General features: G+C 35.7%; 2 protein-coding genes across 4 annotated transcripts in view; both read left to right on the forward strand.

The window, feature by feature from the left end:
- Positions 1 to 18,745, forward strand: part of LOC109541235 (probable E3 ubiquitin-protein ligase HERC4) — a gene marked incomplete at its 3' end in the record, with an annotated part of 482,710 nt that overhangs the window by 116,060 nt on the left and 347,905 nt on the right.
- LOC109546292 (MAM domain-containing glycosylphosphatidylinositol anchor protein 2) overlaps positions 1 to 18,745 on the forward strand; it is a 317,852-nt gene that overhangs the window by 24,871 nt on the left and 274,236 nt on the right. For all 3 annotated transcript variants that reach the window (XM_048665078.1, XM_048665089.1, XM_048665083.1), the window contains exon 2: positions 1,956 to 2,063. In XM_048665078.1, coding sequence (XP_048521035.1) covers positions 1,956 to 2,063 — 108 coding nt within the window. The remainder of the gene's footprint in view (positions 1 to 1,955; positions 2,064 to 18,745) is intronic.

Consider the following 18,745-nt stretch of genomic DNA (forward strand, 5'->3'; position numbering starts at 1 on the left):
CCGGCCAGGGTTGTAAGTTCTTTTACACAATCTAGCACACATTGTGACCTGATTGTGTAAGATTCTAATGCCTTTATTGTGTTTGCAAGTGCGACAAGTGAACCAATCAATAAATCCTAATGTCAAAACAATAGTGAGTTTTTATGCCATACTTCGGATACTGATTCCATAGCAGACGACAATTAATTTGAAGGTTATCCTACTTATGATAGTTCTACCAGTAGTAGTAGTAATAACTCATTTGAAACAAAGTTGGCGGGATGGGAAATGAAGCACAACATTGCCCATACTGCTTTAAATGTCTTATTAAAACTAGTACAACCTATTGGTTAAGAGTTGCCTTTGGGTGCAAGAACCTTGCTTCAAACAGGTCAGTTGAACTAAAATTAGTGATGCCCGGACACTATTAACATTTTGGGCTAAATAAGTGCATCAACAGTATTTTTAACAGTTTAGGTCAAAAATCAATTAACACCTTGAATAATTCATTAGGTCTTCTTATAAATATTGACGGATTGCCATTTGCTAAAAGTTCATCTAGTCAGGTCAATTGAAGTTATCAATAAAGGTTTTTTGTATCAAAATCAACATTTTGCAGTATATATCAAAGCAATTATTTGTGAGGCTCCAGCAAAATCGTATGTAAAATATATTAAAGGTCATTCTCACTATTCTTCCTGTTCAAAATGTAATGCTAAAGGAAATTACTCTGAAAGAGTGTATTTTCCTGACATACATAACCTACGTATAAGGACAGATTGTGACTTCCGACAAAAAACTGATGAAAGCCATCATACTGGGGAGCCAATTTTAAAAAAACTCCCAAACTTGACATGATCAAATATTTTCCGTTAGACTATATGCACTTGATTTGCTTGGGTGTTACTAAAAAACTCTTGTTATTGTGGTGTTATGGTAAATTTTCAACGTAATTATCTGCTAACAAAATAGCCTGTATTTGATAAGCAAAATATAAAAAAAAAATAAAATAAAAACATGTTATTTTATTTTACATTCGTACTAGGGAATTTCTCATCAAATATTCCTAACACCCTTGAAAACGTTTTTCAAGAAGACATCCCTTTAAGATGTCTCTTTAAGACGTCTTTAAGACATCTGTTCAAGACGTATTTAAGACATGTCTTCAAGACGTCTTTAAGACATCTCTTCAAGACGTCTTCAAGAAGTCTTCATTTGCAACAACAGACGTCTTCAAGACCTATACAGACGCCTTTAAGACGTCTCACAAAACTCAATTAGACATCCTAAAGACGTCTTTAAGATGTCGTTGTTCTGTTTGGGCATAGACAAATTTTAATTCAAAATATAAAAAAAAACCAGAAAAGAACAGAAAAACGAATTTACTTAAAATTTTTAATGATAAATTTGGCACCGTTTTCTCAATACATTTCAATACATACACATAGAATGTGGTCTAAATTGCATTAAAGTAAGTAATTTTCAATAAGAAGTGCGACTCACATTAAGTAGCACATATTCCCATAGGAATGGAAAAATGAATAATTATTCGAGTGTTGCATCTATTATTTTTTAAGTAAAATTTCAAATACATTAAAAACGGTTAGACTTAGGTATATGATATTATCAATAAAATATATTTATTATTAGGAGCAGAATATAAAAATGTATATAAAATAACATATAGGGTGTTCCATTTAAAATAAGGAAGTTGATATCTACTTCCGGTATAACCGAACATGTGGCCATCATGAAAATATTTTAGACCGCTTGCCCCCAATGACAATTTTCAAATTTGTCCTGATTATAGTTTGCCAGATATCGATCGCGGCGGTTTCCGGTGGGACACCCTGTATATCGATGATGACAGTCTATAATCGTGACACAATGTATTCTGTGGTTCCGCAACTACATAAAATTTATAAACTGATTTATATTTTTGCAAAAAACTATTAATTTTATTACTCTTTTTCTAGGTTCGATCTTTACCAACGATCCACCTCCTATGTTCGTATCCAGAGAAAAAACTTTCAGAGTAGTAACCGGGGACACAGTGGTTCTACCTTGCGAAATTAATAATCTCGGTGAGTACGCAAATTATTTTCATGCATCAACTTTTTACTGAAAGCTCACAGGGCTTTTAATAATTTTATAATTGCCGAGCGCTACTACGTGCTAAAGCACGTCCAAAGTTCTAATTGAACGTATTAACAAAGGCTTTGACGCTGAATCGAGTTGCGAACATCTCTCAACCAGCTCGTGAACATTTATATTTGGACATTCTAATAGCTTAAACGAAAATATACCACGGCTTTATGCATTATTTATACAGGGTGAGTTTTTTTCGACAGTACAGGGATCTTGGAAACAACAGCAGATGCAACGAGGGTTGTTAAATAGACAAATAATTGTAGTTTTGTATGCTCTACTCGAAACCAATTTTATTTTTCTAAAATTTGACAGTTATCAGAGACATGTGAAAAAAAGTGATTTATTGCAGATTTTTAAATGATTCACAATTCCGTGACAAAAGTTGAAATTGCATTCCAAAGAAAATGGGATGAGACATTTTTACAAATAAATTGTCATTTTTGACATATAACACAAACTTTACTTTTTTTAAATGGCAATTATATTTCATTATGCCTTTATTGAATAGAGGGTTTTATTGCGATTTCAGTGAGTGATTATTAGTTTTTTTCGAAAACGAAGTGTCTGCGAACAATTTTTAGTTTCTCAATTTAGTTCATCGAAGTTAGCCATAGAAAATAGTATAAGGCAGACTGCAGTGTTTCCATAGAAACAAGTAATATCAATCACATCTTTCAATTAGTTGACATTCAAGTTTAAAGTCAAGTTAGTTTTATTGTAAAAATTGATTACTCCAAATGTGCCACATGATTGAAACCTACATTAGATGAGACGAAAATGCTGGACGAGCCTCCGATTACTATTTTGAGAAGTATTTTGACCGTCGTCAGCTGTCCTTGGAAACATTCAAAATAGTATACGATAATTTCGGTAGGTACTGGAAGTTCTACATAGCCAAGAAATAAAGATAACATCATAAATAAAGCTGTGGAGGTTAATGTCTTGGCCATTGCAAGCCAGAATCTACAAATTTCACTCAGAGAGATTGCAGTGGAATCCGAGACTTCCCAAAGCACAGCGATGAGAGTTTTAGAGAACCAAAAATTCCATCCGTCTTAAATTATCAGTATCCCAAACTTTACATCCAGGGGATGATGAGGTGCGAGTGAATTTTTGTACATGGTTCTGAAGCAAATGTCAACACGACATCCAATTCCCTTATAAAATATTATGGACTGATGAAACTCGATTTACAAATTGTGGTATGTTTAGTCAAATCTCAAATCAAAAAACAAATCTGCAGCACTTTCGGATGGCGATCTGGTCCAAACCGAAGTTTGTGATCCTTGCAAAAGTGCCCGATGCTGTGACGCTTTCCGAAGATGATGTTGCGATCCGTGTCCAGTATTCCTGAAACTCGTCGACATGCTCTCGAACAAGTCTTTTGATGATTGAACTCGCGACCTATTAACGCGCCAGTTAACTCGTTAAATATGGCAAAACCGTTTTTAAAAACTACAATTAAAATTGGTCAGAATATATGATAATCATCTTACAATGTTCTCGCGCATGGTTTTAATGTGAAGAACTGCGGACTCAGTATCTGTCCTAGTTAGTAGAGGAGGTACAAGACCTTGAGTTAACTCACGGTAAACCAAACGCACGGTAAACAAAAGGCACAGTTCTGTCAAAATTCATCACAATATAAACATTGAATCCTGTATCCAAAAATACTTACTGAAAAGTGATTCTGATGGTTTTAGTAAGTTATTACGCTCGTGGGTAAAGTGTGTTACATAATTCGAGTTGTATCACATTTACGTACTCATGGAATTACGCGTTCGTCGTTTTCCATTCGTACATAAAGTGCTCCTTACAACTCTTATTATGTAATACACTATTATATATCGAATTCACAATTATAAATACTTAGTATAACTTAAATAACTTTCAATATGTGAACCATCATTCAAGTATGTTCATCATTCACTACTTATAATGAACATAATAACTTCAATAAAATGGAAGCAGAACAATGAACAGCTTATATCAAAGAACTCTATAATAAGAGGAATAATGAAATGCAATAGACGGGCAAGAAGGAGAGGAAGAAGAAGAGGGCGACAACGAACAAATCATTGGAATTACAAGCGAAGAACTCAGGAATACCACAGGAAAATTAAAAAAGGAGAACAGCTCCAGGACCTGATGGCATACCCAACTCATAATAACTGAAAATATTACTGAACATTTTCAGTAAATTTTAAGTATCAAGCGAGTACCAAATCAATTGAAAACAAACATTACAATACCAATATACAAAAAACGAAATAAGAAGCATCCTAGCAACTACCGAAAAATTCGATCACCTTGCTTAACACAACATTAAAATTGCTAACGAAGCTAGTCGCCAATAAGATCATTACAAGATATACAATAAGCGCGACAAGACTTACGGCAAATTAGGTCTACAATAGATGCAATTTTCATAGTCAGATAAATTGCTGAGAAAGCAATTGTCTGACAATCCTGCTTACAAGTGATTCGTGTCCCTGAGTAATGCCTGTGCTCGCGAGAGATTAGGAGCTAAAATAACTTAAAGAAGAAAATTAGTCCAGCAGTTTAGTAGAGATAAAAAGAGATATGAACATAAGTAACAAAACAAAAATTAAAAGTAGAGAATGAATTGATATCAAAGTAGACATTCAATCTGGAATACGTCACGGAGATAGCCTAAGTCTACTATAATTCAATTTATGAATGGACACAATCATATGGCAGATAAAAAAAAGTAGGACGCCGATATGACCTTAGAAAAAAGTATCTAAACATTCTTTGTTATGCGAACGACGCAACTGTGACCTCGAATATTGAAGATGACCCACAATGCTTGGTGCATACTAGTGGTGTGAGATTTGATTACTTTTGAATACTCGTACCGACTAGTTACTTTTGGATTCAATACTCGTTACTTCGCATTAGTTATTCGAGTACTCATTCTAGTCGTAAGTCTTACGAAAGTCGCAGACCGATATTGGTATTTTATTATTTCCTTCAGATTTGCTACACGGACACTTTGGTCATACAAACTATATCTAACCCTTAAATTTATAATTCCCGTAATAGATAGGTATATTTACGTCTAAGAGTAAATAATCAGACCATTTTTAAGTCAGTTGTTAATTGATTTCCTATTGTACTCTCTATTGTTATTGTATATATTGTCCGCAGACATTTTGAACCCCCACGGTTGTTAATACTTGCAGTTTCTAAATAAATTGTCTTTTTGAAACACTTTTTGAAAGCAAGTTATTTAACTCTGTGAAGCAAGATGCCACACATCCATTTTTTTTTATTATCTCCCAGTAATATTACAAACTACCCGAAGGTATTCAGAAATTTTGTTTGACATACAATTTTAAGAAACTGACATACAATTCAACATGTAGGGTATGGGCCATTCAAATCCCCTATTTTAAATCAATTAATTAATTGTTTTTGACTACTGGGTTTTCAAAGCGTTTTACTTAAATCTAATAATTCCTACAAATCCATAAATAAATTTTTGTACAGTAATAATACAGTGCGACAATTATCAATTTTAATAAACGTCTTTTTAAATATATGCAGTTTTAAAATAAGTTACAATTAACACCCTACATTTTATATTATAAATGAAAAAATCTAATTGAAGTTTAGCATGCGGCAACGTACAACGCTGTTTTTAGTGATTAGAATCGACCTCCGTTGAAAATCAAACGCGGCTTTCGGTATCCATCCGTATCGGTGCGTGTCCGGGTACTGATAACTGGTATTGATGACCAGGGTGACCAGACTCAGATATCGCAATGTCGCCAAAAATCGCCAAATGTAGACTTAAGAATAGCCGGTTTTGGTGCCAAAGAAATTCAAACGGGGCAAACCAATAAAAGCAAAGCGGAACGGTTTAAATTAAGCAATAACTTTAGTTTTTCTAACAAGTTGAATTGAAATTATATATGTTTACATGTGTGTTTAAAATATATTAATGAAAAAAAAATTGTCGCCAACATAAGCAAAAAATCACCAATTTGGCAATAAATCACCACACCTGGTCACCCTGTTGATGACCAGTTAGTTTAGTTAGTCTGAACGAGTACTCGGTATCCATCGGTACAGGAGTTCGGGACTGGTATTGATCACCAGTTAGTTTAGTTACTCTAAACGAGTACTCGGTATTCATAAGTATAGGGATTCGGTACTGGTATTGATTACCAGTTAGTCTGAGCGAGTACGAGTAGTAGGGTATTGGGTTTTGGAGTCGAAAGTTAGGATGGGTGACTTGATTTTCCGAGAACGCTTACTGATTGCTTGAATACTCGTTTGGTAGCTTGGTTCGCTATTCGTTACTTCGGATACTGATGAGTAACGAGTACTCGAATACCGATTAGTTACTTTTTTCCCACCATGAGCGCATACCTTTAAAACAACGACAGAAACCTACAATATGCATATATCAACATCTAAGACCGTAGTAGCAAGGGAAGTCAGATAATGCAAAATCGTAATTAACGCAGAAATAATGAAACCAGTTTCTAAGTTCGAATATCTGGGAGTACAAATATGCAGCTACGGAGATTTTATCTGGGGGAATAAAGAAATGAGGCTCAATGGAAAAATATGCATAGGTATAAGTCACGTGTAAGGCCAATAATGTAAGGCCAACTCCATAGAAACGAGAGCTAAAACAACAGATACAAAATGAGTACTCAGAACAACAGAAGTAAAAACATTAAGATCAATAACTCGCAAAACATCGAGAGACAGAGTCCCAAATATGCAATTAAAAGACTTATGTGGGAGACAGGAGATCGTAGGATGGAGCAGAATATCAAGGGATTTAAAACTAACGGGTACTAGACCACCAGGACGGCGCTTTAAAAAATGGCGATAGCAGTCAACGTCAAGAACACGATTGCGGCAGTAGAGAAAAGAGATCGGAAAAGAGCAAGCTCAACGCTTTAAGAAGATGAAGACATTTCTCGAAAACGTCGATCATATTTTTGACTTAAAATTGAAACTTAAGATCATAAAATCAAACCTGACATTTCAAACCCCTCGACGTCAAACTGTTGCCAACAATGTACAGGTTCGGATTGAAACTCATAACATATTGAGTAGATTGATAATTTCCATTTATTGTCTCTTATTAGGTAATTAAACTATCAGTAATCCGATGTGTAATTTCAAATTGCCGTATTGAGGTTGCACCGTCCATGAAACTAAAATGGCATAAACCGATTATCAAACTACGATCTACGAGTACATATTTTATTATATTTGGAAATCGATTTAAATCTAGTTTATTCGAATCAGCGTCAAATATTGCGTATTATTTACTGTCGCCGGTTTCTCTGTATACTGACTGTCGTTTTGTGAAAATTGTTGAAATGAGTGAATGTGGTGGCAACCAGCAGCTTATAGCTGAAGTCATTCCAAACACACTGAACGTAAACAACTATTAAGATCGTCTTGAGTTTGATAGACTCAAGCATTGGTAACCAAATTTGAGCAGATTTTCTTTGGTGTAGAAGATTTGAAGGAACGCCATAATAAATAATTTGAAGATTGAAGAAGAGAAATATCTCGACCGTTCTATCAAGTTTTTCATCAGAATTTCATTTAGACCTCACGCTGTGATATCGTCCAAATGTTCTTACAAACAATGAAAACTGATGTTGTAAACTGCAGTTAGAAATGAAGTTTAGTAGTTTTGTGCTTTGGAAACTGAATTGTAAAACCTAGATTTGTTGTTCAATTTTGACAAACGCTATAAAAACTACGCACGCCATAAATTAGGTAAAATGTTTTTCGAAGTTGTTTTTGAAAAAATCAGAATTTACCACTGTGGTCTCTAGAAGTAAATATTAACAAAATTTCATTACAAATGATGGCAGATATTCTGAGTATCAGTGGCATGATTATGATTCTGTGGCAGAATTAACCAGAATAAGAATAAGAATCACCCATTTGATCTACATTTACTTCGTCTTAGGACGCAAGCCAAGACAGAAAACAAAAGCAACTAAAATGTTCTATAGAAAACAATGTCAAAAATAAGTTCTATTCGTAACAAAATTCAAAAAACTAAGAGTCTAATTATGGTTTCTGTCACTAATCCCACGTTGAATTAATTGCACTTATTATTTTCCTGTTTTGTGTTGTTCTACAGTAGCATATACATAACAGTTATTGTAACGCGTAGTTTATATACCGATTTTAACTTTAACTCACACTTTTTGCTTACTCATGCCAGAAAAGAAGCAAAAATAAGAACACTCAAATCGGGTGAGCACGGCCACTATTTAGTAAAATTACTCTTGTTCTTTCGACATATTTTTTATTGCTTGCTTATATGCCCTACGCTCCAACATTGTTGCTTAGAAACAGACAAAAACAGAAAGTTTTTCAAATTCTCCATAAAAAAAGGCCAATAATTATATTATGACGTATTCAGCATAATCAGCTGTTATTATATTCTCTGAATAAATAATGGGTAGAAGTTCAATTTTACTTTTTACACCTAACTGTTTCATTACGACAAACCAAATTATTAACTTTTTCATTTATGGTTCTGAACCGGCTTTAACTAGTATTTCAGTCACTTTCCGACATTTTTAATTGTTTTTGACATTTTTCGTACTGCTTCCTCAGACTAAATACATTCATAATAAGGATGTATATATTTTCTAGAATTTTTTACACCTGGGGGAATATTCAACAATTTTCTTCTTTTCCTTGGAGTGCGATGACTGGGTTCAGACGTTGATTATATGGTTCGTTGGCAAAATGTTGACCATTTTATGGCATCTATCTCTGTCTGCTACTATTCTAAAGAAGTCTTCCACTTATAGATCTGTCCAGTGTCTAATGTTGCGCAGCCAGAACAGTTCCTTTCGACCAATCCATCCCTTTCCTTCTACCTTGGACTGTATTATGAGTCGAAGCAAGTGATATTTTTGACTTCTGATAATATGACATAATTGATGATCTTCAGAAGCTCCCTCTCTGCGTCAATCCTTCTAAGCACGTCCTCATTGGAGGTGTGTGAAATCCAAGGGATCTTCAGGATTCGACGGTAAGACTAAAATTCAAAGGGTTAAAGTTTATTAATAGTGGCAGCCTTCAACGACCACGTCTCGCAAGCGTGGAGAAATGTTGACCACGCGTAGCACTTTAATAACTTTTTGCGTAGATGCATGAAGAGAGTTCTATTGCAAAGAACTGGTTACCATGGAACCATGATATAAATGTTTTGCGCACTATTTCAATGCGAGTTAACATTTGTTCATCCCCCTCGCATTCAACTAGCTACCATTATATTTGAACTGACCAATATGCTCCCATTACCTTCCCATCGAGAAGTAATTGTCCCGGATCAACCAATCAACCACGGTCCAATTTGTTTCGTTTTTTAATTTTTTAACTTTTAATCCTCTTCGATGACTTGATGCATTTAATGTGTAAACCAGAGTCAGGAGGTCTGTTAGACTTTCAGCCAGGATGGCGGTATCGTCGGCATATCTAATATTATTTACAGTTTCTCCTCGGATTCTGATACCTCCGTTCGGCCATACATCGCCTCACGAAATGTTTGCTAAAAATATATATTGAACAATTTTATCTTAACTTTTGTTGTCCACTGGAAACACTTAGTTCTTAATCTGCTCTGGTTGTTAAAGCAGGTCGGTGGGTTTCGTCCCTTTCAGGTTTCTAATCTGGGGACTGTTCTCCAGCAGCTGCAGAAATAGGTATCTTAATTAATCTCAATATTAAATTTTTTATGTGATCTATTTGCACATCCCAAGGACCGTCCACTACGTTGCAAAATATATTTTTTAATTAATTGAAATAATTATTGGTATAGCGGCTCTCCAAAGTTAAATGTATTGAGACCAGACACCAATTGGCACTTAAAAATCGAATTATCCAAAACATTTTGCTTTGGTTCCATTTCCATTTCAGCTTAGGATCAAGTTTCAGTCTCAAATATTTATTTAGCTAAAGTTTCGTATGGTGCTATTGATTCAAGTGTAACTGCCATGTGATTTTGGTTACTTGTGAAGTTGATATAAACAGATTTTGCTACATTCAGCTAAGTTCTTATTTATTGCCAAATCTGTTGATTTTTTCAGCAGTTTATTGTAACTTGGCTACATATTCAGTGTTTTCACTTACTCCAAGCGATGCAGTAACGTCTGAGTAAATGGCAAATATAAAAGCGGTCTAAATACGCTGTCTTGCGGTACCCCTGCTTTAATTTTATTTAGTTCAGAATATTCTGCCTCTTATCTTACTTTGAAATTTTTGTTAATGTATGAGGTTAGTAGTTCTGAATGATCCTTAGGCAGAGTATTAGCGAGTTTGATCTGTGTCTCCAAGTGCAACATTTTATCGAATGATTGAACATCACCCAAAGAGAGTGCAGAACAAATCCTTCTCTTTTAAGATAAGATGCGTGCTCTTAAGCCCAAGGTGATGGAAGATTGGGTATTCGATTTTTTCATTCTAAGACTGAGATGATCCGTTTTAATAATATTTTTTTGTAAAGCTTTCAAATTCTTGACATTAAGGAAATTGGCCTAGATGATTTAGCTTCTTGAGGACTTTTTCCGGTTTTGGATCTCAAACTACCTCAGAAATTTTTCATAAAACGGATGTGAAATAACAATGCGTCGCGTTTCCCCATTTTAGAAATTAGATTTTGGACGTGTGTATCTCAGACAGCCCTTAGCCCACTAACGATCACCAATGCAAGATATTTTTCATTTCTTAATTTCTGTCACACAAAATGTGACACTATGTCCTGCCTGTAGTCCAATTTTCCTGTGTCTGCAATCTAAAACAAATTTGTTAAAATGTGCAATAAATAAATATTTTAGGGGGATGTCCTTTTTATAAATGCGTCACACTGTATGATGTTCAGTGTAAAAATTCTTATTACAAGTACCGTTTCATCTATCTATATATTTATTTTATTTATCTGAAATGCATGCCATAGAACAACGTACGCCGAAAGGAGCGCCATAAGGCCTGTTTTTTTTGCTTAAATATCTAATTGCATCAACCGCAGATGATTCAAAATCCTTTTATGCAAAGCAAACGCGAACAGTTGTCGAATGTATACAAGTGCAACTACCCTTTGACAATCAACAGGGGTGTAATTCTATCGTGCAGCGCCCCCTGAAAGGCGCCTCTCCTTAAAGAAAGACCGTAAAGGGGTTTCGCATCAATTCATTTCCATATAAGTGTGGTCAGATATGACCGAGCCTCGTAAATTTTAAGCCGAGGAAAAGGCAAATGAAATTGAAAAGAGGTGTTTTATGCAAATTGATGCCCTCCAGTTAGACGACTTTATTAAAATTGACTCGTACTTCACTTGGGTTTTAACAGCGAACATTCTGCAATTTAATGGAAATACTTGAAATGAGCTAAGATATGACTGTTTTCAGGGTTTCTCAATGAGTTTATAATTCTTTCGTTTGGCCAAATTGTTGGCAAGAATGCACTAAACAATGTGGGATTCTAAGCAGGAACTCAACTAAGCTTTAAAGAAGGAATTCATTTTGCGAACGAGTTATTGAGGATGTGGGTAAAAATTAATGGTTTGTTAATGGTTTGAAAAATGAAATAATGAATGGTTTGTTAATAACTGTGGTGCTAAATGTAGTTGTAATTAATCTGTGTTTTATTGGTTAACGATGTTTTTAAATTTACTGCTACAAACAATAAAGCTTGCTAACATTGCTTTTGTCTTTTGTTCCTTAGATTTCAGCTTATTTTTTACCTGTTCAAGGCCGGATCCAGGGGGGGGTCATGGGGGTCATGACCTTCCCTTGTGCTGGGTTTTTAACGACTACCGAGAATTTTTCTAATTTCATGGACAACAAAAGACGGAATTTCTACTGTTTGACCCGCCCCCTAACTCAAAAGCTGGATCCGCTCCTGTTCTCTTTCGTTTTATATTAATGACGGTGAATGACTTCTGTTACAGTTTGTGTTTTGTTCCTTAATTATGTTTTAAAATTACCGCACAACAATATTGTATTTGTCATTTGTCTCTTATATTTGTATTTGTAAATAATTAAATAAATATTGTTTATTGTGATATAACTAACTATATTTAAGACTGAGACCACTCTGTGCTCCTTTTACAGCTTCTGAGGATTTAAAAAAATCCGAAACGGCAGCATAAGACAAATAGTGTTTTATTTTCTAGCACTACTTCTAAGCAACTATACATACAGGGTGATTCAAAATTGGCGTCATTCCTCTGGAGGTGTTGTCTGGGGGTGTTTTGAGAGTACAGAAAAAATCAGTAAAAAAAATTAAATGTTATTAAAAACTCAGATATTTGCAAAAAACTAGATCAGAAAGATGGCAACAATGTTTTTCACGATAATCTGACTAATTAACATTTCGTAAATACCTGTTTCTTTGTAATTATTAAAAACTACAGTAACCATGGATAAACATGCAGCAAAGAAAATAAAAGCGACAATAACATGCGTTGAGGTTAGGATAACGGGGTCACCTTGTGGTCAGTGCTGCGACAAAGCAGCCCCCGAGTGCTGCCATCTTTTTGGGGCACATTTGGCACTATTGTCATTCATAATCACCGGTTACGTATCAGGTTACGTATCATTGATCAAATAAAATACAATTATATTGTTAAAACACAAGTGTTCCCAAGAGCATGGAGTCTGGCCCGTTTCACTCCAAACATCTTTGTGTCCCAATCACCTTGAGTCCGGGCTCATATTTTGAGCAGCTTCTCGTGTTCGGTTAATTAACTGCTGCTCAATTTGAACCGGTGTTCGGCAGATCAGAGATTTAATGTTTTTTAGTGTCCTGTGCATATTACATGCATGGTCTGAATGTAGGCCCTTCCTCGGGGAAGCTATCGGGATAATTAAGTATCCGGTGTTTGGGAAAGTGCAGTTGTTGTGTAATGCTTATAGTACTCATGGAAGGCTCAGCTGCAATAATCTCCAATACCTCTTCTTCTAGGTCTGGAAACCGAGCACCTTTAGATTCTCCACTATCTGCGTCCATTTCGGGCCACTCGTTTAGTGTGTAGCTCTTTGCTGGTTTAAGTTCTTACAGCTTCTGCTATGTTACTGTGGCATTTTACCATAACTCGTCGCATATTCGCAAATTCGCTGTTGGTTTACATTCTGTGAAAGAAGCTTCAAAATAAGCCACAGTTTGACAGATGCTTGGTATTATTGACAAAGGCTGTCTACCTATAACTATCTGTTAATGACAAAAAATATTATTTTCGCTTTGACTTTTGATCAAAAAATTGAAGATGAGTAATTTTTTAATATCAAAAATTTTTATCAGTTTTATCATAATTTATCAGTAATTTTTCTTTTCGAGTGCTTAAGTATTCAAATAGGCTACCAATCAAACGTGGGACCTTTTGAAAATAATGCTTAATAACAAAGTTGAAATTCGACTTTCAACTGTTAATATATTTTTTTAAATTTTGGAAAAATTTCTAATATTTTTCTCCTACTCTCTAAGTGGGCCTTATGTATGTCTAACCCTGTATGGTTTGCTTTAGTTGTTTTGGTGGCTCTATTTTTTAAATTATTTTTTGGTGGTCCCTATTTAGAACTGTAAAACGGGCAAGCAAAATCAATTTCAACTCTTTAATGATGTACGTTATTCTAAGTATCTGGAGATCGGTGGGGATTTCGAAGCGTAAAGCCATAAGCCCGTGCCGACCAACGTATGTCCTGGTATAGCCGGGTTGTGTTCGTATGGAGAAAGTTTTGATATTTGAGATTGATTTGATATTTCGCCTACTTTCAGTACAACACGGGCTTGCACGATGATATACGGTGCTAACGATCCTATGGTATGGAATTACTTCTGCGTGTAGTTGTAAATTTTTTATTTGCTTCATTTGTTAGGACAAATGTGTTTAGAACTAGAGTTCTTCTTCTTGAAATTCTGCTCCTATCGGAGATTGAAAATCATCACCACTACCCGGACCCTCAATATCAAACGCCCGCCTGAAGAGTTCTGCGGACGTGCAACCCACCCACTCCCTCAAGTTGCGCAGCCAAGGGATTTTTCTGCTACCTATCGTTATTCTGCCCATGTCACCTTGTCAATCCATGGTATTCTTAGCATCTTGCTATAACACCACATTTCACATGCTTCTATGTTCTTGATGTTTTCGGATTTAAGTACCTAAACAGTGCGCGGCCCGGTCCTGCATGATGTTGTCGTGTGGAACTTGTGAGCGAATATTAACAGAATATGAAGATACAATACAGTGTAAAATGAAATGTAAAGTCAGCTATCATATAGATTGCATTCAAATGAGCATAACTACATTGCATGAACTGATAAATAGTGGAAGAATTAAACAGTGGCTTTGTCATAAATGTGATTTAAAAAACATAACCTCAAATGAAACCATAAACACTGTAAATAATAATGCGAATATGAGCTGTTATATGAGCGAGGATGAAAATGCTCAGGAGCATCTCGAAGAACCATGGCAAGAAACGGTCACTAAGAAGAGAGCAAGGGATAGCCCAGGACATTCTATCGACAGACCAACCAAACAAAGTAAGATAAAGGACTACTGGCTAAATCCACCTGCTGTAGCAATTAAAAACAGATTTGAAGGTCTAACAGAAGAAAGTTTAAACGACGGTGTCATAGTTAAAGAAACGAAACCTAAAGTTCCACCTTTATTTGTTTACAGTTGTAAAGCTATTAAACCATTAAGCGAATTACTACTGAAAACAGCGGGAAACGACTATCAACTTAAAATACTTGCTAATGACCAAGTTAAGATACTTCCTAAAACGTCGGAAAAATATACCTTGATCAAAAACGCTTTGGAGGCAAAAAAAACTGAATTTCACACTTATCAGCTTAAGGAGAATAAAACCTATAGGGTGGTAATGAGGGGAATACACTACTCGACTGATATCGAGGAGATAAAAACAGCTATTGAAGAAACAGGACACACAGTAACAAACGTCTTTAATATAAAGGCAAATCGAACAAAAATGCCATTGTCATTATTCTACATTCATTTAAAGCCAAATGAGAACAACCGAGAAATATACAAAGTAAAATGCACTGTGTTCAAAGAGCTCCAGAAAAAAACCTTTCCTCCTTTGAGGAAGAAGCAGCCAATCAATTTTGCTACACGAACAATTTCATCTCAACAGACTCGGCTTATCACATCATACGCAAACACACTTAAAGGACAGTCTCAATATACAAATCAAAGAAATCAACCAGTAATAGAACAAGAAAGTACTCAAGAAACTCAGCAAAAAATATCTAACGACATACGAGAGTTAAAAAATATTATGCAAGGGCTCATGCAACAAATGAGTACCATGATAAACTTAATAACAACTCCTGTCTCAAAAATGACCCTAAATGGTCAGACAATTTAAACTAGCAGCTTGGAACGCCAATGGCTTAGCCCAGCATACATTAGAAATACAAGCTTTTATTAAAAACCAAGAGATAGACATAATGCTCATTTCAGAAACATATTTTACCAAAAAACATTACTTTAAAATGCCTAAATACACCGTGTACAACACACAACATACTGATGGTACAGCACATGGAGGAACCGCCATCATTGTAAAAAACACTATTAAGCATCACCTGCATTCAAGGTATGAAAAAGAATACATACAAGCCATAAGCGTCTTAGACTGCGATGGACCAATAACCATCGCAGCTGTGTATTGCCCACCAAAGCATGCAATAAAAAAGAAAGATTTTGAGGAGTTCTTTGACACATTGGGACATCGTTTTATCGCAGGAGGAGACTACAATGCAAAGCACCCACAGTGAGGATCAAGACTTACGACTCCTAAGGGCCGTGAACTTTTTAAAGCTATGCAAGCTAAAAATATGCATCACCTATCCACTGGGGAACCAACCTACTGGCCGACCGATAGGAAAAAAGTACCAGATGTAATTGATTTCTGTGTAGTTGGGGGAATTCCTATAAACCTTCTTCAAGTCAAATCGTGCTTTGAATTCTCATCGGATCACTCGCCAATAATTATAACACTGAGCTCAAAAATAATAACAAAGGCAAAACCACCTGCTCTTACCTCAACACATACAAACTGGGAAGTCTTCAGAAGCATAATCGAGAACGAGCTAACATTGGATATCGCATTAAAATTAAATTTGGACATAGAATACAACACAGAATACCTAACTAAAATTATACAACAAGCAGCTTGGAAATCAACACCTGATCCAAACAACTACCACGAAAACAAAAATGCCTGCTCGCTTACAATTAAACAAAAAATAGCTGAAGAAAGAAAGCTGAGGAAAAAGTGGCAGCACTCAAGATCACCTCATGACAAAACTAAACTCAACAAAGCTGTCAAAGAACTAAAGAACCTCCTACATGGCGAAAAAAATGAAGCAGTTCAAAACTATCTGAAAGAACTAACTGCCACCGAAGCCACAGAGTACTCACTATGGAGAGCTACAAAAGAACTTAGAAGACCCCAGATAACCTCCTATAAAAATGGAAGACGGAAAATGGGCAAACAGCGATGCTCAAAAAGCCGATATGTTTGCAGATCATCTGATAAAGGTTTTTAAACCCTTTGAATCCCAAATAGCAAGAGAAAACGAAAAATAAATAATCGAACAAATATTAGAGACCCCGGGTCAGCTGGAATGTCCTATTAAAAATTTCACAATTAGAGAAGTAAAACTTGCCATAAAAGAGCTCAGTGCAAAAAAAGCCCCCGGATATGATCTAATCACAGAGAAGATCCTGAAAGAGCTGCCAGATGTGGCAAAAAGATTTATAACACAGGTGTTTAATGCCATCTTAAGAATAGGCTATTTTCCTCGCCAATGAAGTAGCTCAAATCATAATTGTCCCCAAACCAGGAAAACCGGTAGAAGATCTTACCGCCCTATCAGCCTGCTGCCAATACTGTCCAAGCTGTTTGAAAAATTATTCTTAAAATCGAAAATCAAACCCATACTAGAGGAAAAACAACTCATTCCCAACCATCAGTTGAGGTTCAGACAGGAACATGCCACAATTGAACAAGTACATCGTATAACTTCCAAAATCCGTAAAGCATTTGAACAAAAAGAATACTGCACAGCGGCATTCTTGGATGTTAGTCAGGCTTTTGATAAGGTCTGGCATATGGGACTGTTATATAAAACCAGAAGGGTCCTTCCTGACAACATCTATCAGATTTTAAAATCGTATCTGCAAGATAGGCACTTCTTAGTAAAATTGCACGAAGAATATACAAGTTTAAGGCCGATTGAGTCTGGAGTGCCTCAGGGCAGTGTGTTGGGGCCGTTGCTTTACCTTTTTTACACTGCAGACTTACCAACTAATTCAAATTGTATGACTGCCACATTTGCTGACGATACTGCAATTTTAGCAACACATATAAATCCGACAGCTGCGTCTGACATCCTGCAAAATAACTTAACATTGGTACAGGAATGGCTGAAGAAATGGAGGATTAAGGCCAATGAAACTAAAAGTGTACAAGTAACTTTTACCACGCGTAGAGAGAGTTGCCCTCCTGTTCAACTTAATAATTTCCAAATACCTCAAGTCAGGGAAGCCAAATACCTGGGCATGCATTTCGATCGGCGCATGACATGGCGTTCTCACATTTTCAAGAAAAGGAAACAACTAGGCATTAAATACATACTGATACAAAAAATAGTGATACAAAGTGATGCTGATACCATCTGGACGTACGGTATACAGTTGTGGGGGACAGCTTTAAATTCAAATATAGACATCTTAGAACGATTTCACGAATGAAATCACAAACTACAGTGTACTATGTACGGGCAACGCTTTAGCCCCCATCCTAACCAACTTGAGGAAAAACTCTGGAGGAGCCCATTTAACAATATTAGACTCAATCCTACAAACCTAACTACTAGATTTAAGTAAAACGCTTTAAAAATCCAGTAGTCAAAAACAATTAATTAAATAATTGATTTAAAATAGGGGATTTGGATGGCCAATACCCTATATGTTGAATTGTATGTCAGTTTCTTAAAATTGTATGTCAAACAAAATTTCTGAATACCTTCGGGTAGTTTGTAATATTACTGGAAGATAATAAAAAAAAAGTACCTAAACCTCCATTCCATACAATAGTATGGACAATATATACCATTTTAGCATTCTAGGTTGTCGTTATTAATATTCGTGGTTATAATGTTTTCCGAAGAACGTACAGAGTTATTAGATTTGGTTGGGTTAATTTTGTGTGCTTGTGCTTTGAAAATAAAGTGTCAGGCAATTCGTATTCTGAAATCGGATTGGTTGTTACGTCAGTACTACGGCGGTTCTACGAACGTTCACCGGCAAGAAATGAAATTGGTTCATATCGAGCGGCATGGGACGCAAGCGGTAACGGCCCGCGGTGTTTATAAATTGATGTTAGGTGTCGGTGAATGTTTAAGTGGACTGTATTTTTGTATTATTTTCTTCTTCGTGCGCTTCCCTATCTGAGATGGCACTCCCAACACCGAATTAAGTATATGAATGCACCCAACCGACGAATTAAAACCCGATTGTCGGCATAATTAAAATGTATATTGCTCAGAACGTTATTTC

This window comes from Dendroctonus ponderosae, unplaced genomic scaffold (genome assembly GCF_020466585.1).
Source record: "Dendroctonus ponderosae isolate FM_Combo_2020 unplaced genomic scaffold, Dpon_F_20191213v2 Dpon_F_20191213_1, whole genome shotgun sequence".
NCBI classification, from domain to species: Eukaryota; Metazoa; Arthropoda; class Insecta; order Coleoptera; family Curculionidae; genus Dendroctonus; species Dendroctonus ponderosae.